Here is a 25,389-nt window from a genome sequence, read left to right on the forward strand (position 1 = left end):
GATCATTAATGAAGTTATTTTTAACTGTTTTTGTACTTAAAATCAAGGTCTTCAAGCAAGAGCTTGCGGGAAGCAAGTTTGTTGTAGTGCATGGTGTGCTGTAGCAGTTGTTAGGATTTGGGCTGCAAGTTGTTGCCCCGATGCAGTTGGCTGGTGTACGGGGGGAATATATTTCTACATAAATTTAGTGTATAACTTTGCCACTGGTTAATGTATTGCTCACATAAATAAATGCTTCATGTTCAGCAAGTCATGTATGCAGCCATCATTGACACACTGCCTTCAGTTTTACTGACGCTGTACCTAAACAGTGGAACATCATCTCTACTGCAGCTTCATTAACAACATAGTTAACTGCTTCACGAGCAATCTTTGACTTCTTCAGGTGAGTTTTCCCTCCCCAGTTTAATTACTAGATCCCTAGCACCTCTCAAACCCCCGACGCTGTGAAACGGGTTAAGAGGGAACCAAACCCTCTTTGGTCTTTGATGGGTGAAACACTCCATGTCTTCATGGTGGCAGAGCAGACCAAGCTGCACTCCTTTGGATACTGTGGAAGGTTAAAGAGGTGGAATTTTGTCCCAAAAAAGAGGGGGTTCTTAAACCCACCCTACTTTATAGAACTGAGGGGGGTGCAGGAAGGGAGGTACATTACTTACCCAGGTTGTCACCCAGAGCAGCTTTGCCTCATGAGGACTCCAGTCCCTCCCATGCCAGATTCTTCTGATCTGCCCAACTTCCCTCTCTTTGCTAAGAGTCTCCCCTGCGGAAGCGTTGGAGCCATCTCTGGTGCAGAGAAGAATGAGATTGTCTACTCAGGGGCCTCTAGAAATGCAGGAGCAGTTACCCAAAGATGAAAGCAGCCTTCGCCTGCTCCAGTTCAGATGTAACCTGCAGGATATGCTCCAAGCATTTTCCATATTTTATTTAAAACCCTTCCATAAATATTTGTATCAAATCATATACAAACTTTCTCATCCAAAACAAGATGAAAACCAGACGTGCTGCATGGGTGGTGGGGTTTCTTTGTTCCCACGTCACTTGCAGCTATCACTTGTTCATGAGTGACCTGGTAAGAAGACAGGAAAAGCAGCCGCCTTCTGGGGTGAAACGTTGAGCAAGCGGCACCCGAGGTAACCTGAGGAAATCCTTGCCTACTTTCCTGTCACAGTTCTTCAGTTGTTCCCCTTTTAAATTTTTCATCACCATTCTTCTCTCGCTCTTCCCCTGCCCTTCCAGAGAAGTCCAGATTGAGAAGTCTTTCATTTGAAATGTGCAATCAATATCTACATCCTTCATATTCCTCCCAGTGTTTATTTGAGACAGACAATTCCTTCATTTCTCCAAGTTTTCCTTACGGCACCCATCACTAAAACGCAGCAATTCAGGCATCCTGAAATCTGGCTGTGTCATTTTTCAGCAGTTGGGACAACGATTCCATCCTTCATCCCCAGATTGCTGAAATCTTCTCAAGCAGATGGGCCCAGCAGCTTGGCTGCAGCAGTTGGAAGAGCATGTCCCTTTTCCCACACCTCCTGCCTGCTCACGGCTTGACTGACTGGCATAACTGGAACTGACCCAACACTTCCTGACAGTCATCCTTTTATGAAGTCGTCATCCTCTTTTTTTTTTTTAATTCTGAAAACAGAGTAATTTTCAGTTCGCCTAAGAAGGAGCTCCAGTTATAAAGACAAAATACGCGTTGTATACAAACTGTGTGTTACAGCCTGAACCTATTTCCAGTTATTTTCTCTGTCCTGTCAGAGACTGAACTGACCAGTAGTTCCAACAGATACAGGTACAACAGAGAAAGTCTAGAAGTTTAGTGACAGTATAAGCTCTAGTAATTAATCTTCATATAAACCACTACTGTAGATACTGCAGATACACTCCAGAGCGTGCAGAGGGACAAGAATGATGGAAAACGGAGCTTGCGAAGCTGTTGTATGACGAAAGGTAAATAAAAGATACTGCCACCTGCAACCACAGCTCTGATGTGATAACCTGTAAAAAAAAAAAAGCACATTTTCTGTAATGCAGCTCAACAAGTTCAGCTGTTGCCAGTTTCTAACCAATTCACAGAGGAGGGAAGGCTTCCCCTCTCCTCCCTCCATCTCTCCCTCGCATGAGCCAACAGTTAATTGAGTTAATTGAGGGAAGCATCTCACAAGCCCAGGAACAGCACACACTCAGGCACAGTGATTCTCCCACTTCAGCAGAGGCAGAAAAAGCCTCTCTCATCTGTGCTGGCAGGAAAAGGAGGAGAGAAGCCTCTGCAGGAATCAGATCTTCACAGTTGGCAGCAAGGAGCACATTTCATTCCCCAGAATGCTAAAATAATGCAGGAGAACTCTCGTTTCTCTGCCGTACTCAGCCAGGCAAGAGGGAGGAAAACACCAAAACAATCGAGCTATAGAGATGGGTAAAGGGAATGATGTTCTGTCACGATTCAGCTGTACGTACAACCGTTACGTTGTGCTTGTGTTGTGATTTCAGTATATTGCTGTATCACTTTTCTAAATCAAAAAATCCCACATAACAACAGGTATGTTCAACTACATTGGGTATTAAAGCATTAATTCCTCATGTGGAGTATCTAGAAGAACCTGGTCAGAGAGTACTGCACTAACGCACTCGCTCTGCAGCTGATGGACTTGGCCCTTCACCTGGTTTTCTAAGTGCCTGCAAAAAAAGGATTACATGGAAGAGTTTTACAGAGCTGAACAAGTACCACCACTCCAGAACATTGAGCCAACACAATTAAATGCAAGATTTCCTAAGGACTAGTACTTATAAGCTAGGAAATTTTGCTTGCAACTATTAAGTGGAAATACTGTAAAATTCCACTGTCCGCCACGTGGGTTTCTATGACAAGGACACCTCAAAAGACAGGTTTGATTCAAACTTTGGTTCTGAAGCACATCCTGTTACTTAAGGTAGGTTACTGCCCCAGCATGAATATTCACACCATCAGTGCCATGCAATTAACAGAGACACAACTTGTAACCCAGCAGAAACAAGTCTCCACTGGATTTATGCACAGCTAAACATCCTTTAACCTTTGAATCATCAGATTCAACTTTGGATAGACTTTGGCTTTCCTAACCCAACCCCTGCACACTGAGACAGCGTCACCTGTCCCTGCTTCCGCCTTTCATACGCTTCCTTTCTTTCTTTGAGTTCAGTCAGGAGGTCTTTGTCCATCAACACAGGCTTCCTGCTGCCTTCCCTTAATTTCATTCTTGAGGTTGGAGTAACCAGTCAGGTATTATTAGAGAAAGTTCTTGGATATCAGAGGTTATAGATCATCACCAAATTCCTAAACAAAAACGTCCCAAATATTCAGAATATGTTCCAGACCTATTTCCTTCCATCTCAAAAATCCTACTTTCCATGAGCAAAGGGATGAAATGCTTAAAAACAAAAAAATTAAATAAAAAACATGTCAGAGAACATGATGTTCCTGGAACAGACTCATCTGACTCCAGAAGCCAAAAATACAAGTGAATAAAAAAAAAAGAAAGATCAAATACAACAGGTTTTGATATCACATTTCTTCTGACAAACCTACTCGAACAACAATAGATTTTAAATGGATCAGGAAGAGCAGAGGCCCGAAAAGAGAATTCTCCTCTCAGAACAGAAAGCTGCATGTCTAGACAGCTGGAACTGTGCCCACCCATTTATTGCTGCAGAAGCAATTAAAGCTGTCCACTTTGGAAACACACTCAGATTTCAGGCTCTGCCGTTTACAACAGTCCTACACGTAAGAAGAAAGGTCTTTTTACATAATCTCTACCATTCACCATTTAAACTGCTCCTTAATGGAAACTAAATCTAATTTTGCCACCGAAGCCAAGTGATGCACAGATGTGTCCCCGGCTGGAAGGCACACCACGAGGACCAGACCAGGAGATCTCCCACAGAATAAAGCATAATCTCAGTTTCATGCCGATCAGCAGCTTTTGAGAAAAGCTTTTCTTCCAGGAAGAAAGCTAAAGAGTAGAATTTCTTAAAAAGTCAGTGATCCAGGAGAATTTTAGGCCAGGGCTTACGCAAACGGCCTGGTCCTGCTCATTAGCAGCTGGGACACGACCAAGACATACCTTTGGGTTTAGGTTCTTCCAAAAGGAGTCCAGGCTCTGGCAGGGAAGCAAAGCAAAGCACGGCACACGGCACGTGCGATGCTCAGCACTTCAAAAGCGTATCCCACTCTGAACTACAACTGTGACTGTAGGCACACATTTAGCCTCTAAAAATGTTCTTTGATCTATATATTTAAAAAAAAAAAACCACCCCAAAGTTCTTCGAACAGTCATTCCCTTCAGAAGCCCCCCATGGAGAGCTCTGTCAGTGTGCTTTAGGCAAAGCTACCAAACTTTAAAGCAAATGCATCAAGCTTCAGGGGTTCTTCATGCCACATGAATGCAAATTTCCCACGTAAGCCCATAGTTCTGCTGTGAAAAGACAGAGATACTGATGCCACAGCAGGAATCCATCCTGTTTTCCCGTAATCCCTATCTTATCAAAGCCAAAGACAACCAAAGTTAGAACAAGTCACCATCATCTAATGCATAACGGTGTTAAAATTAATTACTACTGGGATTTGGATGCCCCAGCAGTAAATTGTCATCGCCACTCTTGCAACCCAGGTCAGTGGGAAGGAGGTGACTGGGAACACATGAACAGAATCCTGCTCTGAAAGCAGCATCAGTCCAGGAGCAGCAACTCAGATCCTGAATTAGACCCTTTTCTAAGCACGTGGAAGGGAACCAAACAAAACGGGACACACAACTGAACTGACTCAAGACATTCCAGGAAAAATTTTGCAACAAAACCACCAGTCTGTTATATAAGAAAACATTTCTTAGGCCTTTATTTACAAAAGCTTTAAAAACAAATACCCTCTGTTATGCAAATTATTTGTTGTTTAAAAAGGACCACCCAGTTACATCATCGTAACTCAATGAAAAAAAGTTGTTTGATTTTTTTTTTTGTTGTTGTTAAGTACAAGGTAAAACAGAATAATTTGGCGAACATTCGGAGATTTGTCTACAATTGATTTCCATGTGGAAGACGCAGCCCCAGCCGCAGGCACACAGCGTCGCACGTTCCATCGTTCCAGGCTCGTATTTAGCTATTCAACACCAAAAATCCTTCCCGCACCGCTGCTCTGTAACACATGCTATGCAGAGTTAAGAACGTCCTTTAGGGTCCTTTAAAACAATATATCTAAAATATATTGCTAAGATCTACTCAAAAATAAACTAGCATTACACTCCTCAGGTAACTTTATTAGCTATAAGTTATTTATAATTTTGTTGTTTTACAACAAATATCTGTAACATCTGTCTTTGTAGCAACTACAAAAAAAGCACGATTTAATTGTCCTTCTAATTCAATAATTCAATTAAATAGTATTTTTTTTCCAGATCTTTGGGTTTTATCTTCAACTAAACTGACTTTCAAAAAAATCATCAAGTCAAGCACATAATAAATATGACTTCATAAAAAATATCTGAGGTGTATGTTACGAGAATAAAAGCTAAGAAGTTAATCAAGGGAAGTGCGCCGTGATGAAACTCCAACTATTCCAATATCCTTCAACTCTCAGCTTAATGGCAAAAAAAAATAAACCAAACCCCACGCTGAAGTCACGACTGTTCTTTTCCTGAAGGGTGTAAAGCTGTTTTTTTCAGGCTTCTTTCCCCCACCACAGAGCGGTTTTAAAGCAGCAGCCGACCAGCAGTCAGCGAGTGCAGGAAGGGTCTGAAGACGACCGAACACCGGTAAAAATAACAGCAGTTACTACGATTTCAGTAGTTTGTTTTGCTCGACCAAAGGGAGGTTACGCGGCAGATAAGTCATGTTTTACGGGTTGGAGAGGCCAAGGAAACACAGCGTGAAGCTGCTGAGCTTGGCAGGTGATTGTTTTCTAGCTGAGGGAAAAAAAAAAAAAAAGAAGAAACCAAACCGAACTTTGAATAAAACAGAGTATCTGAGTCAGAGTCGCTCTCTAAAGTGCAAATTTGATGGTCCACAATCTTGAATAGCTAAAACGCCTGCGTACTGGAAGGAACAGACACGAACAGGGAAGTTAATTACAATCAGTGCCAGTTAATTTGGAGAAGGGAGGGGAAAGAGACAAAAAAACCCAGAAGGTCGATACAGGTAAGTTTACCAGACGTTATGATTTAAGCTTTCCCCTTCTCTCTGCCACACTGATCCTATACACGCTTCTTTACAAACGGGCTAGTTACGAGGCCAAAATGTAACCCAGAAAATTTTTTTTACATATCAATATTTTAAGATCAAAATCTGTGATAGGAACAGTCAAGTTTAGTACATAGAAAGGCAGAAAAGGAAGTGTGCTGAGAAAGGAGGGAAAAACCGCCTTATTGTCCAAGGGGTTCAACCAGAGATAAAACCTATGTACAAGCACGCGGGAGGTGGCAAAGGTGGCCTTTCATTTCATGTCATGACTGTTTGTTGGCTTCTTCTTCATACGCGTTTCCTGTGCCGTTCTGTACGTAAGACGACCCCGACCCAAGGCCGTATAAGTGGCCACAATATTTAGCATCGTCAATGTGATCTTCAAAGAACATCTAAAGAGTTAAAAGAGAGAGACGAATTATTGCCAAAGAAAAGGCTCAGTTTAAATAGAACTACAGAAAGGCTTAAAAACATTACTTTCTTTTTAGCATAAAATCTCAAATCCCAAGGTGCAGAAGATGATATAATGAACATAATAACACACTTAATCTCAACACATTATCAAAATGATAGCACATTTTGATAATGTGATTCTTTAAAGTAAATCTCTTGGGGAATACAATCAGTCTTTCCTGATGAAGTGGCCAAATGCAGTGTTTTGGTAATTTTGTATTACCAGTTATCGCTCATTTTTCTACAAGTGCAAAGATGTTTCCCCAACTGATTCCTGCAGAGTTTCTCACAACAGGCATCCACTGAGCATCCCTCACGATTGCCCACACTCTACCTGCTCCTCACTGGGGGGGGGGGGGGGGGTTATCATACTATGGCTTGAAATGGAGGTATTTCCTGATATAAAGGATCGAGGATGGGGAGAATGTTTGAGCACAAACCCCATTCTGGAGTTTAGAGAATCATAGAATGGTTGGAAGGGACCTCAAAGGTCATCTAGTTCCAAGCCCAGAAAGATGCATTTCCAACTGGCTCCTCACACAGGAGGGCTGCGTTTAAAAAGGAACAGGCAACATTAAAGTCAATTGTGCACTAAGGCCGCATTTACACCTTACAAGTCTTAATGACAAACACAACCTTTCAGAGGAAGGTGCATGAAACCCCATGATATTCTGATATTCTACCTTTCAGATTTAAGATTTCAAGCAAAAACACAAGTGGAGGGTTCTGCGCTGCAGGAACTGAAGACCTCAATTAAAAGTTTCAAAGCCCCACAAGTTCTTAAAGAAACCAACAGGTAGGAAAAGCTCAAAAGAACATCTCTACTGTTGGAGTATCAGTATTTCTGACAGGAAGAAAAAGTTCAGCAACTTTTCGGGTTGGGACTCATAATCCCAGCAAGTTGCAACTCCTTCATGACAATTAGTAACACATTTATTAGTTTTGTACCTCTAGAAGCATTGTAAAATGAAGTTTTTTCACTCAGAAATACATTGTTAAACAATGAACTCTACTGAAAAGGCTTTAAAAATGCACATTAAATACATTTCTCTCTGTTGACTACTGTGCCCTTCGTCAGAAATGCTGTATTTGCAAAGAATCTGATACTGATTTAATGAAAAAAAAAATCATCATAAGCAATCCATCTTTGTTGACTTCATTAAGCAAATACTTTGCACTAAAAAAAATCCTCAAAGGTTCCTACTTCTCCCAATGAGAGCTTTTGATAAACAAATTCAAGCAGCTAATTTGCCATGTAACACAGACTGCATCTCATTAGAGGAACAATCGTGGGTTTGAACCTTTTCCTCTAGAAAACTAACTTGAAAGGCAGTATCACGGCACGATTATCACGTACCTCCCTCTTTCCCTCTCTTTGCCTTGGATTTTGTTTCAAATTCCCGAGTGAAAGATTAACACCACCGGGCGTACTTTTCACCTGCCACCTCACCGGTGTTTGTCAGAAACTGGCGGTCGTTTTCTCCTTTATACAAAGGCTGGGTTACAGCAGGCAGACACCCCCGCGTACGGTACTAAACCTTATAAAATGGTGAGGTTTGCCATTGCCATCCGTTTTGACGCGGTACATGACGCTGAATTGCTGGCATAATGCCACGTTCGGATGCCCTGCTGGCATTTGACCACTGCAAATGCTTTCCAGAAGAGGCCCCTTCGACATCTGTTTGTTCTGCTTATGTAAACTACCCTAATACCTTCCTACGCTACGCGGACAGGCAGCAGGGATATATGACGCTTGTAAGACCCAATTTCCCCTTGCTGCAAACCTTGAATTAATTACAGTCTTTTAGGACTTGAGTTAATCCGTGCTTTACTCAATGGTAAGGAACAAATACATGGACATTCTCCACAGCAGCCTGAAAGTCCTTATCTAACAGACCTGCAGCCTGTGAGTTTAGCTGGAAGCGGCTGCTCCAGATGCTCTTTCCCCCAAAAGGCCCATCACACGCAGCAGCTGGCTATTACACTGAGCGGAAGCTCCAAAAAAATTTTAGCTTGAGTACAGTCACCCAGAAAGGAGTCTGGCTCCATCAGGTCATCACTCACTGCAGCAGCCACCTAAAAAAAAGGTGCCCTGCAGAACAGAGAAGGAAAAACAAACCTAAAATCCCACAAAAAGTCCAAAAGCCAGGCACAGGCTGGAAAGAGGAAGCAATACTCGCTCACAGCAGCTAAGCAGGGACCAGGACTCCCCTTACTCCGGGCAAAATACAGGTGGTCTTATTTCGGTCATGAAAGGAGTGACCCCTGAAGCCAGTCAGAGACCTCCTTAGGACAGGGCAGACTTAACAGAATCAGCAGTTCCATCTGTCACAGCACATCGCTATCAGGGAGATAAAGCCAACACATCCACCTACTTCTCTCATTTTGAAAAAGGCCATTCCCGTGAGTAACGAATCGGATCCCGCCTGATGTTGTGGTCCTATCCTTTCCAGCTCTAACTGCTCGGCCACTTCTTGTAATCCACCCTGAAAAAGAAAACATTTTCATTGACTGCTGAAAAAAATGAAATCCGAAAACTGAAGAGCTGTATTTGGGAAGATCTGTTACACAAGTCATCCAACCTCGGGTATATTTTAACATCTGCACAGCAGCTGAAAGTCATTATACTGGATAAATAGATACCTGGGGAATCAAATATCCAGTATCAATAGCAACATTAGATTTCTTTGTCAGTATTGATTAAATATTAGATTTTTGTGTCAGTATTGATTAAATAAAGCAGTATCTCTGACCAACAAAACTACTCCTCCTTCATGTTTCAGCTTCTCCAGTAATGAGATGCTATTACTTAACAAAATTCCTTCAGGATGTGGAAAAGACTGGCAATGCTGAAGAACAAAACCAGGTGTTCCTGTCCTCCTCCTATTTGAATCAAAGTTTAAAAGGTAAAAACCTTGTCCTACAAACACAAGAATTCAAGTGCTTACAAATGAGGTGCCCGTATGCCTCCACATGTTAAAGTACCCAGACTTCCTTTGAAACAGACCGTTTTCTTTCCACTTACCTTTCAACAATCAAGTTGAGGGTTTTTCCACTTCCCTTCACAGAAAGTGAGAGTATCCTTAAGTACCTAGAGCACTACATGGAGTCTAGGAAAATGTTACGCAGCAGGCATTTAGAAACCAGGTGGTAAAGTCAAAAAAAGAAGAAAGTGCCCACTCCGCCGTCTCTACGAGACGTTCTACCTCTCTTTAAAGTTGTTTCATTACCTGCTGTAAGAAAATAGGGAAAAAAAAATGCCAAAAAAATCCATCATTTATCAGCTAGTTTTCTAAAATACTAAAGTCCAGCGGTATAGCCAGCTTTTCTGTTAGAGATGTATATTTAATAGTCATATGTGTAATGAAACCTACTTCTTAAAGTAATAAGGATCTCACATACATGCAAAAAGGGAACAATTTAAAACATTGTCTGCTTTGAATGTTGATTCAAGGTTGAAAAGGACAGACTGTGAAGCTGTAGGCATGGCTCCAAAGCTGCAAATCTATCTGCTCTTTAAGGTAAAACATCTCAAATTTTGAAGCAAATTTTCTTCCCGACTAGCAGAGTGACTAAATAAACCTCTTTTCAGTGCCCCTCAGAATGGTAATAACCACATGTGGAAGCAAACCCGTCAGAAGTGGGTTTGGTTTTACATAGGTAACAGAGATCAGGTGAAGGAAAGACATATTATCCTGTAACCGCAATCTTCTAATGCTGTAAGCTACATAATTTTGTACCTAAATTCTTTTTTAATAATCATTAAGCCATAAAGCTCCTGTAAATAGACTAATGCGGACGCTTAAACATCTAGAAGGATTAAAAAAAAAAAATCTCTAGTGCTGCCATAAGCTTTGCAAGGCAAGAATGTTGCAGAGAGGCAACAAATGCGTTTAAAAAAAGACTGCCAAGTATCCAAGTTCACTTCCCTCGCACTTTTAACCCGCTTAAAGTACAGGAAGGGAAGCAGTAAGAGGCAAAAGGCAAAACAAAGTCAAAACTCACATGGCAGTAAAAATAAAGTCTGACCTGAAAACCAGGCCAAACATTATGAAAATTCCTGTGAGTCTTATGGCTTGGGTCTGGGTTTTTGTTTTGTTTAAAAAAGATGGAAGCTTCAGTAATCGCATTCCCAAGTGACACCTACAAACCAACATGAATCCCTAGCACTGCTATGGCTGCTTGAGCAGCAGGAATAGAGTTTACAGAAGTTTAAGATCCATCCATACACTGTACAGATAAGCACTGAAGGAAGCTTGCCTTCTTTACGTGCTTGGGTACCACATTTGAACACTACAAACATGCTCAGTTCTTTATTTTACACTCACAAAACTACGCTGAGGGTGGGTGTGCAAGGGAAAAGTGCATCTCAGACACAAGCATGTTCTCCGCTTTCTAACTCCAATAACGAGCTGATAATTAACAACAGCAGTTAAGCCCATGCCCTTTCAGGGCACCATTTTCTGCTCCTAAACCCTCTACTCCCTCAAGCTGCACGTTAGCAGGGCCTCATCGTCAGGTTTCGCCAGCTGTAGGACTGTCTACTCCAGCTTCAAACAACTGTGCAGAAAAAACACTCAAGAATAAAAATCAGTCATATTCACACAGCAGCTGCAAGCTCTGGAATGCAGACTTTGTAATTCAAAATTTACAGTAAGAGCAGCCAAAGAATGCTTTGAAAATAGCGCTTTTAATGGTATATATCTATTTGTAAATATATCACACACCACTTTGGTGTGGAACTTCTTCATCTATAACTGCAATAATTACAGAATAAAACCTGGTTGCCTCTGAAAATTAATAGTCTACTGAGATTCTCTTTCAGGGAAGACTTTTGCACCCCAGATAACATTTAACTGTTGGAGGAGAAGGAGGAATTCTTTTCAATTTTCAGAGGATTGGTCTTTAAAGGAAGAGGTCACAGAATGATTTACATAATTGGCCGCAGCCAACAGCAAACCCAGTTCAAACTCTCAAGTTTCACAGCACTGGTACCAGAGCTCATTGTTCTGCACAACCCTCCATATTAAAAGCAAGTTTCCAATAAGGTCTGTAAATCTACATCGCTGAGAGTGGCCGTTACTATCAAAAGGTCTGCCATTGTTTACACAGAAAGATTTTTAGAAAACAAGCAAGAGTTTAACCACTACTAGGTTAATATCTCGAGCTAACTCCCAATCTGTGTGCCGGTAAAGTATACAGTACATTAACTCAGAGGGACATGAGGAAATTCACAAACTACTTTAATTCCACAAAAAGAGCATCAAACAGCTCCCTGACCCTCAAGGGTATTTCTCAATGTCCCAAGTTCTTTTCCGAGCACATGGGGTCAGGGAGTAGGGGACCCTACAGCAATTTAGTGACTTTCATATGAAAAATAACTCGGACAAGTCAATAAAGGACAACTGCACAGCAGTTCGATTCACTGCGATTTAATAAGGACTGGAAGTGACACAGGACGCATTTATAGAGTCACAACACTGAATATTTAGCAACTTGTTTGAGGCAGCTGCTCTCGGTACAGTGTAAGTCCACCAGCACTTCATCACTGGTCAATCTGGAGGGGCAGGGAATTCCACATCCCTTCCCTTTGGTCACCAGCAGCCCACAGGTTGGGTGACAGGGAGAAGACTTACTGCAGGAAAGCTGACGTACAGCTCTGCAAAAAACATAAACCACCCTTGTTCTGAACCTTTGCTTAAATAAGATCTGTGGAGGTTTTTCTCATCTTCCAAAAAAAAAAAAAAATAAAATTACTCTGTAAACAATGCAGGTTACACACAACTATGTCTTAATAAAATGACAGGAAATACAACCCCCTCCTCCCTAAGCCCACTGGGAATGTCGGTCACCTCTGGAACGGTGACACAGAACTTCATTCTGTCACCTTTCCCACATCACTGAAGTTGGGTTATACATTCTGTTCTTGGTAAGTCTGTTGTCACCACTAAGACACCAGATGCTTTACTTTGCGTCACCAGGAGAGAGAGAGAGTGAGGGGTTAATTTTGTTTGAGGTTCCCCCTCACCCCTCCTTTAAGACTCCTGAAGTTTCTGAACATTTTGTTTTTATTTCTGGCCTCTGTGGAGGAAAACTCTAATATGTTGTCTAATACCCAGCTATTTTCTCAGTTGATTATACCACACAGGTAGGTAAATTTTTTGCACTAGCTGGAAGGGAGGTCACCATTTTCAACATTAATTTGATTAACAAAAGGATTTACAGACCTTGCTTCCCACAAAAACAGGCTACTACTTAAGTGACATACTCTATTAGTTTATCTCAGAAAGAAACAAAGGACTGTAACCCCCCCGCAGATCACTAGTTGAGCACGACGAAGCGACGAGCCATTCCTTTGCCAGGATTTGGTTGTGGTACAGTCAGCGTTCTCTTTTTCCTGCAGGTTCTCATTAAGAAAGCCTAGAGAAAGGAGTCACCTTCCATAAAAGCAGCGAGTCATTAGTTGCCTCAGATGAGCGACGCACCTCATTCCAGCAGCAGTCCAGACTCTTACAGCTCTTTGGCAAGTAAAGCTGTTACAATCCCTGTAGCATCCTTCTTTCACTTGCCGTCTTCCCCTTCACATACTTAGTTCCAGTTTCCATTCATTCTCCAGTCCAATAAAGCATCCGCATTTGATGCCTGACAGAGTGAGCCAACCAGTAACCCCGCTGGCCTGAGATTAGTTTCTAGTACTGCATTTTTTTCCCAAGGAGTCACATGTTGTCCCTGCACATGTGCTGCTGTTTATTTTTCCTTACGGGGCCATCTGAAACATCCTTCGCTCCATTCCTCTTCCCAAGACGCTTCCACAGCATCATCGGTGCAATTACCTTTGCCAAGGCGCCTGCAGTCCGTTAGTGGACTGCACAACGAGGAAATAAAGAGTATACGAAACCCATCAATTCTTAGGGCTCAAGAAGCGAAGGATCAATTCCAAACATGAGTTTATCATCTGTCAGCAAAGACTGGGCACTATAAATACAGTATTGACAAGCTATTTTTAACTGGTAAACAGTTAAAAAAAATTTTTTTAAAAAATTGATGTGTGCTCCTGCCTGCCTCTATTAATAGCCTTTAAAATTAAATATATAAAGTGTGAGACAACAAGGCTGTTTTATGGGTATTATCAAAGCAAAACCAGAAAATAAAAATACAGAAAGTAAGTATTTTTTAGGAGAAAGTACTCTCTCTCCAAACCCAAAATCTGTTCTAAGCCATTAACAGTTACCTACCTTCAGATTTTTGCAGCTCTTCATGAGATATTTTACATCATAGATGACAGGGAAAAACAACCGCAGTATCTCAAAGAAGTCCAGCTCTTCTTCAGGTAAATTAGAATTTGTCAGGATTTTGATTAGATAGCCAAAGTCATATCCGCTGCAAATTAATAACAAAAAACAACATGAGCAAATAACTTAGAAGCCTCCTTCTCACTTCCAACACCAAGACTTTATTACACATCAACAGGACATTTTGCTTAATTTCAGTACAATTGAAACCGACTCTTACGAAAGACTAAGTCTCAGTGTAAACGGCCCCATTGCAGCTTTCACAAAAACATTTAGTCTCAATGAGGCCAAGTGAAGAAACAGAAAAAAAGACCTGCCCAGAGGAGCTTCTCCAAATCCTGAACCAAGGCAGTGCTGCTGGGGCTCCGTCTGATAACAAGAATTTAAACCAGAAAAACTCCGAGCCGGTTCCTTCCGCACAGACTGGAGTTTCTCACTACAAACTGAACAAGAGAGACACTTCTGCAGTTCTTGAAATCCAAAGGATTCCCAAGTTTCCAGAGCCAACACGTGTTTACGGCTGGAGGCAAGTTTCACCCTCAGCATAGAAAAAGAGCAGATTTTCTTTCAACTTTCCCAATTAAATCAGCACACAGACAACTGAAACAATTAATATTTTGTAGACTATTACTCCTTTTTGAGGCAAGGAAAGAGTAAGTTGGAAAATTTTTTGTGTCCACATATAAGTCAGGAGGAGGCAGCAAGATAACTGAGCAGTACGGGTTTGGGAGAAGAAGCTGAGGTATTATATACATATATATAGTGTGTGTATGGGAGAGAAGAATTTGGGAAAACTTTCTTCTCAGTAGCTTGGCTGAACAAAAAGGACATAGGAATGAGGTGTGAAAGTAAAAGGGGAAATCGTACTTTTACAAAGGGTTATGAGAGGAAACAGAGCGTTTAAATCAGATGTCAGGTATTGAGCAGGACTGAACAGCACAACAACAAGTGATGACTCGTTAGCCTTTTCCCTAAGAAAATCTGTCCTGGTTTCAGCCGGGCTGGGCTCTAATCGGACAACAAAGGCAGAGATTACAAGTCAGATTACTCATGATCTGATCATGAATCTGATCCATTCTGGTCCCTCGTACTTGCAGGATTGCTCACGCACACGTACACCGAACTCAACGAGGGACCAATACGTTATCCGGTTATTAGGTTTGCATCGAAGCAAATCAGTTCCCAGATTTTATTGATGTGCAATTTTAAAAAGGTCTGTACTAACAAAGAAGATGAAAACACACAGCAAGTCTGCCTCTACTGAAGGCTGCATCGGTTTCGCTGCTTAAGGAACCTCAGCCAATAGCTGAGAGACAATTCAGTTGAACGGGTGGCCACCACAGACTCCAAACTCTGTTTAAGACTTTGTGTTCATTTTTGGTTACATGAGGATCACATTCAAAACCATGAGTTTTGTGAGTTGGTACATCTTGACTGAGATCTTTAACTGTGAGATGAGCAATACAGAAGACAAATCAGTTCGGAGCACTGTACTGCTGATCCTGGGGATATTTAGCACCCACAAAGACTGGTGACTTCTGACGTAGGCTCGAGACTTTAGCTTGCATACCCATGTAAAGAGGATTGCTTTTTGTGCCTTTTGTATGCCATGGGATTCTCTACAACATCTTTATCTTATGAATTTCTAGTCAGAGGCCAGAAAATCTTGAAAATACTGGGAGTGAATGTATTAATGGAATTTTAGCAAACAATCCAAGATGTACGGAATATTGCAGCTCTCCCATGGGGATTTTCCAGTGCTCTAAACAGGAATTTCGTGTTGAATGAATCCCGCGCTGCATCTGGTGCTTTGAAGCTGCGCTGGCAGCACTCCAATCTCCACAGCAGCAGCCACTGGCCAGGGAGCAAAGGAGCCAAAGATAAAGAAGGATTTCAGCTGAGTCTTACAAAGTAAAAACCTGCACTATACTTGGCAAAACAATAGCTTATAGTTGATCTAATAAAATTAAGCTTCTGAGGGGGGAAAAAAAACAAGTGGTGGGGAAGCCTGTATCAGCATAATTTCCTCTTTCAATAGAGGGCTTTAAAAAGCTACGTTGGCAGAGAAGGCTGTCCAGAAAGATGCAAAAAAAGACTGTTCGGGATTATAGTGATTTATTCCTCTAGAGGTTAGAGAGCTTACTAACTCATTGAATTCCTGACGTCTGTCATCCCTGTGGCTCAAATGCAACATTCATATTAAAACTTCTAAAGAGAAAAAACACACTATTTCTGCTCCTCCTCCTCTTAAAAAAAAACCCAACCAAAACCCCAACTTTGACTCCCCTCCTCTTCCAACAAAAAAAATTATGTACATGACTGAATTACTAGAAAACAGATGCTCTCAAAACACTCCCACTTCCTATTAAGAAGGAAGCACTGTAAGAAAAGTCAAGATTCTTTTCCTATTTGTATTGAGAGGAAGCAGGCTATCATAAATCTGCAATTTCAATGAAGAATTTTTTATATGTATATATACACATACACACATGTGTATTTCCCCCTGGAGATTGTAGCAGATTCTTTCATTCTAGGATCCTCATGCAGAAAGAGGGATTCACCAGGCACAATTCCCCTTCCATTGCAATCAGTCAGGTACCTGTTCTTGGGTCAGTTTTAGTCAGCTCAACCAAATGGTATCTCACATTCCTTAAGTTCCAGCTGCTCACAGGTAGACCCATTGTGCTCGTAACAATCATCACCAACCACACTTTACTAATCACAATGCAGTATCAAAGCATTTGCATCATCTTTTTAGTATTCTTTTCGGGGCTAATATGCTCCAGTCATCCAAGCTTACAGAGACATAGAAACTGTCACTCCCATTCAAGACTGAGACATATCTAGCTCAAAAATTTTGAGTGGCTGCTGCTGAACGCTAACAGAAGGGTAAGAAAGTCCACGGCGAGCAATTATGTAATTACGTGCTCAAAGTTTTCTTCTAATCCTCCAACAGGCAATTAGTGGTTGGTTTATATCCTGAAGCACACAGGCTTCCTTTCCTTAAAAAGCTTTCACCATTTCTAATATAATCACTTAAATTTACCAAGTGCAGCTACCCACAATCCCTGGAGCTACACAGCAACATAAGCACCCTTACAACCACTTGTGTCCCCCCCCCCCTTTTTTTTTTTTTTCACTGAACACAGACAGCTGTAGATAACAAGACCACGGAAAAGATCAAACACGTTTGTATTTCTTTCCCTTATTATCCAGATAGCCAATTAACAATGAATTCTACTCCAGCACCAACAGTCTCTGAAATAAATCAAAACCTGCCAGAGCTGAGAAAGCTTCACTTCATTTTATAACTGGCCAATAGAAACGAGCCAACAGATTAAATAGGCACAAATGATTATTGAAATACAATAGCTTGGAACTTTCCAGCTTCCCCAAAACATCTGGGTTAAGAGGCATGTTTGCACAGAGCCTCCAAAGATAGGCTGAAGAGGCTACACACAGGTGGACACTCAAAGCTTCAGCAGATCAGTCAGTCAAACATCCCCAAAAAAAAGCGTTTCAGCTGTTCTGCTTTATAACTTGTTAAGCTGCCGAGCACTCACAGCTCTCTCAGCTGTGACAAGAATCAGAAATTCAGGGCTTCCCCCCGGCTCCTCTCTCATCCCCTCAAATACATTTTTAACACACACACAAAAGATTTGATGGAGTCGCTGATGCAGTTGTGCTATACAAGAATCGGTGACGCTGCAAAGGTCTCCTCGCTCACGCCTGGCAGAACTGCAGGTCCACATAGATTTGCCAACAGGTCAGGGTGCCAAGGCAGCAAACGCGAGAGGTAAAAAGCACACAAAGAAAACTATTTGAGAAGTCAAGAGCTTAGAAATAAAACTACGTAAGAGTTCAAGGAAATCAAAGGCTGGGTAACGAAACAAAACCAAAACATAACCTCACACTCTGGGAAAGGAGTAATTCCCCTCTGCCTGCTTCCTAAGAGACTCATCGATTTTGAGGGTTAGTAGCAATTAAAGCATTTTAAGGAAACAGAAGCACTAGCACAGTCAGCAACTCCCAAGCACAGGTTTTTAGGTATTCTAAGAACTACTGCATGGAGAGCCCACAAGAAACAAGTTTTCAACTGAGCTGTTCCGCTGTTTAAGTTTCCACTGGTAGAACACAACCACAATCATCCAAAGATGTATTTAGAAACAGCTGTTTACTATTCTTTGGGACACATTTTATGTGACCCACGCTCATTTATAGCTTTGTGCAATCTTAGCTTCCTCCGAACTTAACCCCCTGCTCCAGGGTTTTGTGCTCAAGACAATATCAATGCGCTCTGTCAAGCACAAAAGCCCTTGAACACTCTCCTGCTTCAAGCAGAGCTGTGGATAATCAGTGTTTGACAAACATTTGCTGGAATAGCTGCCTTAAGAGGATTTCTAAAGACATTTTCAATGAAGCCCACAACAGAAACTCATTTTAGCACAGATGAAACCCGGACTTTATTAAAGCCATTCTAAAAACCCTTCATAAGCCACACTAGTAAAAATGGCATTATTGCACAGTTTGCACTACACTTTGACCAGCATATTAGTCAGGGATCCCACATAATCAATGTAATTATGCTTTAAAAAGCATCCCTAGTGTAGAAATGGTATGCTTTTGCTAGGACAGCTTACACCGGGCCCTTAAACTTACTCTGGAAAATATATACTTATACTAGAAAAACACTGTTTTGCAGCTGCTTCTACATGGTGAGATGGTTCCCTTCTCCTGAACTATCCAAGCTATTTTACTGCAGTCAAGTGTAAATCACAGATACCCATTTAACAGCCGATAATAATGGGTTTAAGAAGCTGAAATAAACTTAATTCCCTATTTCAGCCTTTGTAGTTATTTTGACACCGTTCATGGCACTCTTGTTCCAGTATTTTTCCCCAAGGTGCTACCCCAGTAGCAAGATACCAAGAGTAAGATTATTCTGGAGTCATATTGTGAGTCAAGACAGCTGCGAGTGGAAGACGCAGGCAGATTAGGTGACAAACACACTCAAAGAGGTTCCTCCTTTTTATTTTTGTTATCATTGCTAGCTGCCTTCCCTCCCCCGCTTTTGGAAAGTCAGTCTAACACTCGCTTTCTACAAAGCGAGTCAAAATGATGAATTCTGCCACAGGCCTTTCTAACTACTGTTTTACATTCCTTGCTGAAGCAATCCTTATTCTTCAGTTGGTTAATAACATAAATACTTCTCTAATTCCATGTGACTCTCTCCTCCAACCTCCCCTCCAAGATTTAATACTAAAGGATGAAGAATTTGGGGTTTTTTTCCTAGTTTCCTCAGGTACATATTACCACCCACCAATGTAGCATGCGTGGTAAGAATAAGGCTGTAAGGAAACTACTAGTCTCAGCTCAAACATTTGCTCTACTTTTGTTCACTTGCTTTTGCAGCCGGCATTTAAGATGTCAGCTGGAGGGTATTACACAGCAATAAGCCTTTAAAGCCACTGTTGCTCGCAAAAAGTGCAAATTATCTCTGGCACGTAGTTGACTATACAGTGACAGCTAAGTCTTATTAACACCCAAAGATCTTTTATATCTTGACAGATTCACAGAGATCTAGCATTTGCATTTCTATTTCTACTCAGAAGATGAGCTCCTGTGATGGAATAATAGTAAAATACATTCATTTCTGCAGCTAGAATTAAGGCTTATCAGGGCTCTCCTTCCAAGCTGAGTAATTTTCAGCTGCCCAGATTACCAGGAGATTTAAAACAATTTTAAAAGTGCTTTATAAAACTCTTTGCTGATAATTCTGCAGTCTCTCCCATGAGAAACAATATTTGCTCAAGAATTGCTTAGGAATAGTTTAGTTTTATCACTGTTACTATCACTACTAGCATGTGCAATATTAAAAGATACAATGCCACCTGCTGGTTTTGGAGTTTCATGCTTTTCTGGTTTAGAGTTTTCCAGTTACAGTGTAAACACCAAAAATAAAACACCGTACCATCCTGTACGCTCTATTCTTTAACAGGGAATGGTGCTATAGGTATCACAGCAGAAATAGTCTTACCAACCAAGACACGCGCTATGTACACCACTAGATATATCCCACTCAACACACCAGATGTGAAATCCAGGCTCTAGAAGTCAATAATCGATACTGAAAACTCAAATGCTTAACAGGCAGAATTTACCTGTGAAAGGAAAGCCACTTGACTCCTTCACACAGCACAACTCCTGATGTCATAAGCAGTTCTGCGAAGTACTGTGTCTCGATTCCTTCTTCCTCGTGCTTTTTGAACTGGATACCAGATGTTGTCAACAGTTCAATAGAGTCCTGGGCATACATATCTTCTCTAAAAACAGAGAGAGGAAAAGTAAACTTTCAAAGCGATTACAAGCCTGGTAACATTTCTGTTGTGCTATTCATTCCACAGACTTCACTAGCATAGAGCAGGGGCAACTCGATTTTGTTCCGTGTTCATTAGAAAACCAATCATTTTTCATAGCTTTTGTTAACCTTCCCTGGCATTTCACCATTCCTTGCATCTCCATTCTCACCTCCTTCATAAAAAAAAAAAACTAGTTCCTGCTCCTCCTCTGGTTACCTAGAACTCCCCTTTTGCAAATCTATGGAGGGAAGTGAATGTGTGAACACAGGTATTTTACCAAAATAAGATCCGTTACTTGAACTGTGACAAATTAAATACAACAGTTGAAGCACTAACACGCTCCATTACAGAACAAGGAACAGCACTCTCCAGATCCCAGTGCTGTATTTGTTCCGTGGATATCATTTCCCACACATCCCTTGTGATTTAAGCTTAAGTAAACGTTTAGACACATGCTCATCAAAACTTCATTCTCGCTACAACTGGAAATCGAATGCTTGCTCCGCCTAGTCAATCCTTAAAATTCAGGTAGCCTAACGTTGTCTTTCGAAACGACCAACTTCAACGCCCATGTTTTGGGCCTTAGATTTAACAGGATGGAAAAAAATTCCTCTATGCCTTTTTTGATCACCTCTTATCCCTATATTTATTCCCATTACCACTAACATTTTTGTTAAGTCTTAAGGATTTTGTGATGACATGGATGTGGTTTTTTTCCTAAAATTTAATCTACATCATCATAATAAAGATATAGAAGGAAACTACTTCTGGGGAAGTAACTGGGGAAAAAAAAAGCCAACACAGCTCTACTTAGAAGATGATAGTATGTAGTCCACTACATACTATTCTACAGTCTCTTCAGTATATAGCTTTCGATTTTAATTAAAAAAAAAACCAACACAAAACACAAAAAATAAAACAGACAAGACAACCAATATATCAAACTTGACTACTGGATTCAGCCATAGACTTATATTCCTTATCCCTAATAGCAAGTCATCATTCATCAGAACACGGAGATACATTCTCAAGATGTGTTATATCTTCTTTTTTTTCCCTCCCACACAGCTGCTCATTAGTTCTCCAGCTTTAAGGCATCGGCTTCCCAACACCTGTCCATCTCCCTAACACATTAAAGAATCCATCCAAAACAAACAAGCCTGTTTTACAAAAAGAAGTTTTAATTCTGGTTTGTTGCTCTGCGCTAATCAGGTGGATAGTTCGTTTAGAGAAATATTTATGCTCTTTAAAAGCACACTATAACAAGACCTGGCTGGAACCACACACACAAAAAAAATTACCCTCCAGGAAGAAGAATCCTGAGATTCAGCACAGCCAACAGCTGTTTTCCTTTAGGAGCACAAGACTTGGCACAGTGCCACTTCCCAAAAGGAAACAGACAGAAATAACTAATTTCTCCATCCATGTAAAAACAAGTAATATTTGTGTTTCATGCAGCACTTACCTTGCCTACCTTTCTGTATAAAATCCCCCCCAGTGAACCAGTAACAAGTTAGTTAGGTGACTACCCACACCTTGCCTCACCAAGCCGTCTTATCTATGCTGCATCTGGCACAAATCAATGGAGAACTACTTTTGTTTTCGGTTGCTTGACCGATGAAGCTCAGAAAATAAATAAAACATAACACAGGCTCTTCTCCCCAGATCACAGTTCGGGAGTTATCCATTCATTCATTCTTCTTTCTCCCATACTTAGCAGGATTAGTATATTGTTCTACTAAGGCAATGGATAACTTCCATCCAGCATTTCTATGGCCAGGTAAGTTTAGAGATACAGAAATACCAAATCTGCACTTCCATTTCTTTCAAGATGTGCTTCAAACAAAACTAAAGAGACCTCAGTTCCTCAGACAAACTGATCTGTGACAAGCCACAGCACTGCTTGTTTAGAAAAGCAGATAAAGAGCAGCAGATCTTTTTCTTTGTAAGAATCCTGACTACTTTGAAAACAAGTCTTTTTATCTGCAGAAAGGTCGGTCAGTTCTCTAACCCTCCTGTGTAGGCTGCAGTTTTAACTCAGGTCTATCGAGCTGTCCAGTGATCAGCTTGTAACACAACTGCCAAAAAACCCCAGGCCTTCAACACGTGGCAATTTGAGAAGCGTTTGCACTGATACTCAACTCGGGCTGTACGAAAACCTATCAGACCAATTATGTGTATTACTAGGATCTTGAATTTTTTTCCTGAAATCTCATCAACTACCTGCTAAAGATATAATTAGAACTCCACAGAATGGTCTCATCCCACTGGAAAAGTTAGGTTTATACTTAAAAGGTTTGTCACTGATAAAAATCACACTGTGAAATAAAGTTCACAATGCTGTTCCAATAGATAGTAAAAAAAAAAAAAAAAAGTCACCTTGCTTTTTAACCAACACTTTGCACAAAATAATCCAGAACAAAAATCTCCACGGGAGCTGTGCTGTAGAATCAATAATCCCTTTCAAACTATTATAGAAGAAAATGAAACTACAGTAGCTTAGTAGAGTAAGATGCTTTGAAAATACAAGAAAAGCTGCTGGAGTATTAAGAAGCAGACAGCATTTTACCTAGAATATTATCTAAAACTTCTTCACTGAATTTCACTGAATTTTTTAGAGTTGGAAGGGACCATAAAGATCATCTAGTCCAACTCCCCTACTGAAGCAGGATTGCCCAGAGCATGTCAGAGCATGTTACTCAGGACTGCATCCAGGCGGGTCTTGAAAATCTCCAAAGAAGGGGACTCCACAACCTCCCTGGGCAGCCTGTTGCAGTGCTCTGTCACCCTCACTGTGAAGACTCTTGTGAGTCTTTTAACAAGAACAATGTTATTTTAAAGACGACAGAAGACACTTGCTTTAGAATTTGCTGGTAACATTTGCCACGCTTCTTTTTAAGTCACTTTGGTAAGTTTACATTTTTTTCTTCACGTGGGTATTTTCCATTTAAAAATATGCAAAGAAACTACATGTGACTTCTCTAACAACTTGTAAGAGTTAAACTAAAGCTAAGGTAAAAGCATGCTCAAACACTGAATGTGAAAATGCAGAGCTAACTCTTGCACTAAGCATAAATGCCTCTTTTTAAAACCTTTATTGAAATTGCTTCGCATTTTTTGACCAAATTGCCAACCGTAAGACATGCTGCACAGAAATGAGGGAAGAAAGCACATGTTTGGCTAACAAAAGTTTTCCTCACACAAAGCATCTATGGTATTCCAACCTTATAGATAAAGAGTTGCTATGGCTTTCCCAACCTAGAGTACATTTTCAATACATCAGTGTCCCGGTTTGAACCACGAGAATCAGAAACATACATTCAACAGCACAGATATTTAACACTTACGTTAAATTAAATTTAAAATTGAATTGCCAAGTTGAAGTCCCTGGAGGGTATTCGCCTTGCTCATTCATAAATGTCAGTCCTAGTTGAATTATTTTTAGCAAGTCTACATTGCAGCGTAATAACTGGTACTGATAGTCTGCGTTGCTTCTGAATTCTCCAATAGGCCTTGCAACTACTCCTGGGAATTCTGTGTCCTGTAAGAACAGGATTAAAACATCAATAAAAGACACCCACAAAAATTTACATTGCTCGTTTTTAATAGCAAGCATTTCGCGCTTCTAACAGTTTCACAGCCGTGAATTTACACTGTGTATAAGTTTAGCTTTTGAAGAGGTAATAGATTAGGATCCTAACGTTCACGCAGCATTAATTCAACGTTAAGAATCCATTATTCTCCCAATGAAAACAGATAAACAAGTTTATAAGCAATTTACTAACATCAAATGAAGCCATCGTGCTTTCTGCAGTAATTTTCTAGATAAACCTCAAGTGCCCACTTACCATAGCTACATAGTTATACTTCCGTATAACTTGCCGAATTTTCTTCATCTCTTCATCCAAGTTACAAGCCCAAACTTCACAGATTCTTTGGCTATGGTCTACGGTAGCTGCTGGCATAGTGGGGGGCTTTAGAGACCAGACATCAAAAGTTACACTTGACTGAGGATCGGTTTCATAAAGAGGACTTTATTTGTTGTTTGTTTTTTTTTTTTTTTAACCTAAGGGACAAAGAAAGTATCAAAGTAAGTTTTTATGCTTCATTTATCTGAAAAAAAAAACAAAAAAAACAAACAAACAAAAAAAAAAAAAAACAAAAAAAAAAAAACGAAACCAAAAAACAGAACAACCACATTTAAACAACGGGATCAAGCTTGATTCTTCACAATTTCGTAAAAGCAGCCCTCCAAAACCGCGTGAATTTCAGCTGTATGAGTTCAGAACTATCCCAAAGTAAAGCTTTAGGATTTCAATACATTATTAACTTTATTTCTTGCACAAAGCCAGGCAAAGGGGCAAGGCGCACCAGCCCGACAGTGAACAGCCACGCCTGAGCCCACAGGCGTTATTCCCCCCGCGGGTCGGCAGAGCGCACTCCCGCGCACCGGCCCCGCGGCTGCCTGCAACCCCAAACGGAGCGGGGAAGGCGACCTGGGGACGCGCGGACACCGCGGAGGACCCGCAGCCGCCCAGACAGGTGGCCTCCCCGGGCTGGGGAGCCTCTTCCCGCCCGCCCTACACTGGGGAGGGGCGTGAGGGGGCACCCAGACGCGGCCCCGCGGACCGGGCCGGCGCACAAGGCCCGAAGAGCGCTCTGAGGAGCCGCCGAGCCCGCCAAAACATCCCCCGCCCCCAGCGGGCCCTCACGGCTGCCGGTAAGGCCGCGGGGCCTCGGCGGGACAGAGGGGAGGAAGACGGTCGGCTCCCCCCGCCGCCCCCCGGTCCCTCACTCACGCTGCGGGCCGGGCCGGGCCGCGGCGGGTCTGGCGAAGCCCCGCGGCGGCCCCCGACGCCCCTCGGAGCCGCCCGTCGCCGCGCAAGACGCCGGAAGCGCAACCCCCGCCGCCCCGCCGCACAAAGCCATTACATCATCGCGCCGCGACGACGCCTTTCCCCCCTCACCTCCGGCCGGCGGCGCCAATCACCGCCCGCGCACACACCGCCCCGTCCCGCCCCCCGCGACGTCACGCGCGCGCCCGCGGTGACGCAGCCGCCGTGAGGGGGAAG

The 25,389-nt window shown here is 41.7% G+C and overlaps 1 protein-coding gene across 2 annotated transcripts; it reads right to left on the minus strand.

The window, feature by feature from the left end:
* Positions 1 to 4,850: 4,850 nt before the first annotated feature.
* Positions 4,851 to 25,273, minus strand: CNOT7 (CCR4-NOT transcription complex subunit 7). Of its 2 annotated transcripts, none has more exons than XM_074154589.1 (7): positions 25,250 to 25,273; positions 24,166 to 24,291; positions 23,665 to 23,858; positions 20,120 to 20,281; positions 13,902 to 14,046; positions 9,042 to 9,152; positions 4,851 to 6,605 (listed from the first exon to the last, which is right to left on the minus strand). In XM_074154589.1, the coding sequence occupies exons 2-7, from the start codon at positions 24,280 to 24,282 to the stop codon at positions 6,477 to 6,479; spliced, it is 858 nt and encodes a 285-aa protein (XP_074010690.1). In that variant the 5' UTR covers positions 24,283 to 24,291; positions 25,250 to 25,273; the 3' UTR covers positions 4,851 to 6,476. The 2 variants fall into 2 exon arrangements, with proteins under 2 accessions (XP_074010690.1, XP_074010689.1); XM_074154588.1 differs by having other exon boundaries at positions 24,166 to 24,383; positions 25,117 to 25,255.
* Between the last annotated feature and the right edge of the window lie 116 nt (positions 25,274 to 25,389).

Source organism: Numenius arquata, chromosome 10 (assembly GCF_964106895.1).
Source record: "Numenius arquata chromosome 10, bNumArq3.hap1.1, whole genome shotgun sequence".
NCBI lineage: Eukaryota > Metazoa > Chordata > Aves > Charadriiformes > Scolopacidae > Numenius > Numenius arquata.

Excerpts from the sequence above, each read along its gene's own strand:
- CNOT7 (XM_074154589.1), bottom strand. The coding sequence starts at position 24,282 with ATGCCAGCAGCTACCGTAGACCATAGCCAAAGAATCTGTGAAGTTTGG. Across the intron at positions 23,859-24,165 it reads AGTATAACTATGTAGCTATG|GACACAGAATTCCCAGGAGT; the intron begins GTAAGTGGGCAC and ends CTGTTCTTACAG. Across the intron at positions 9,153-13,901 it reads AGAGCTGCAAAAATCTGAAG|GGTGGATTACAAGAAGTGGC; the intron begins GTAGGTAACTGT and ends TTTCTTTTTCAG.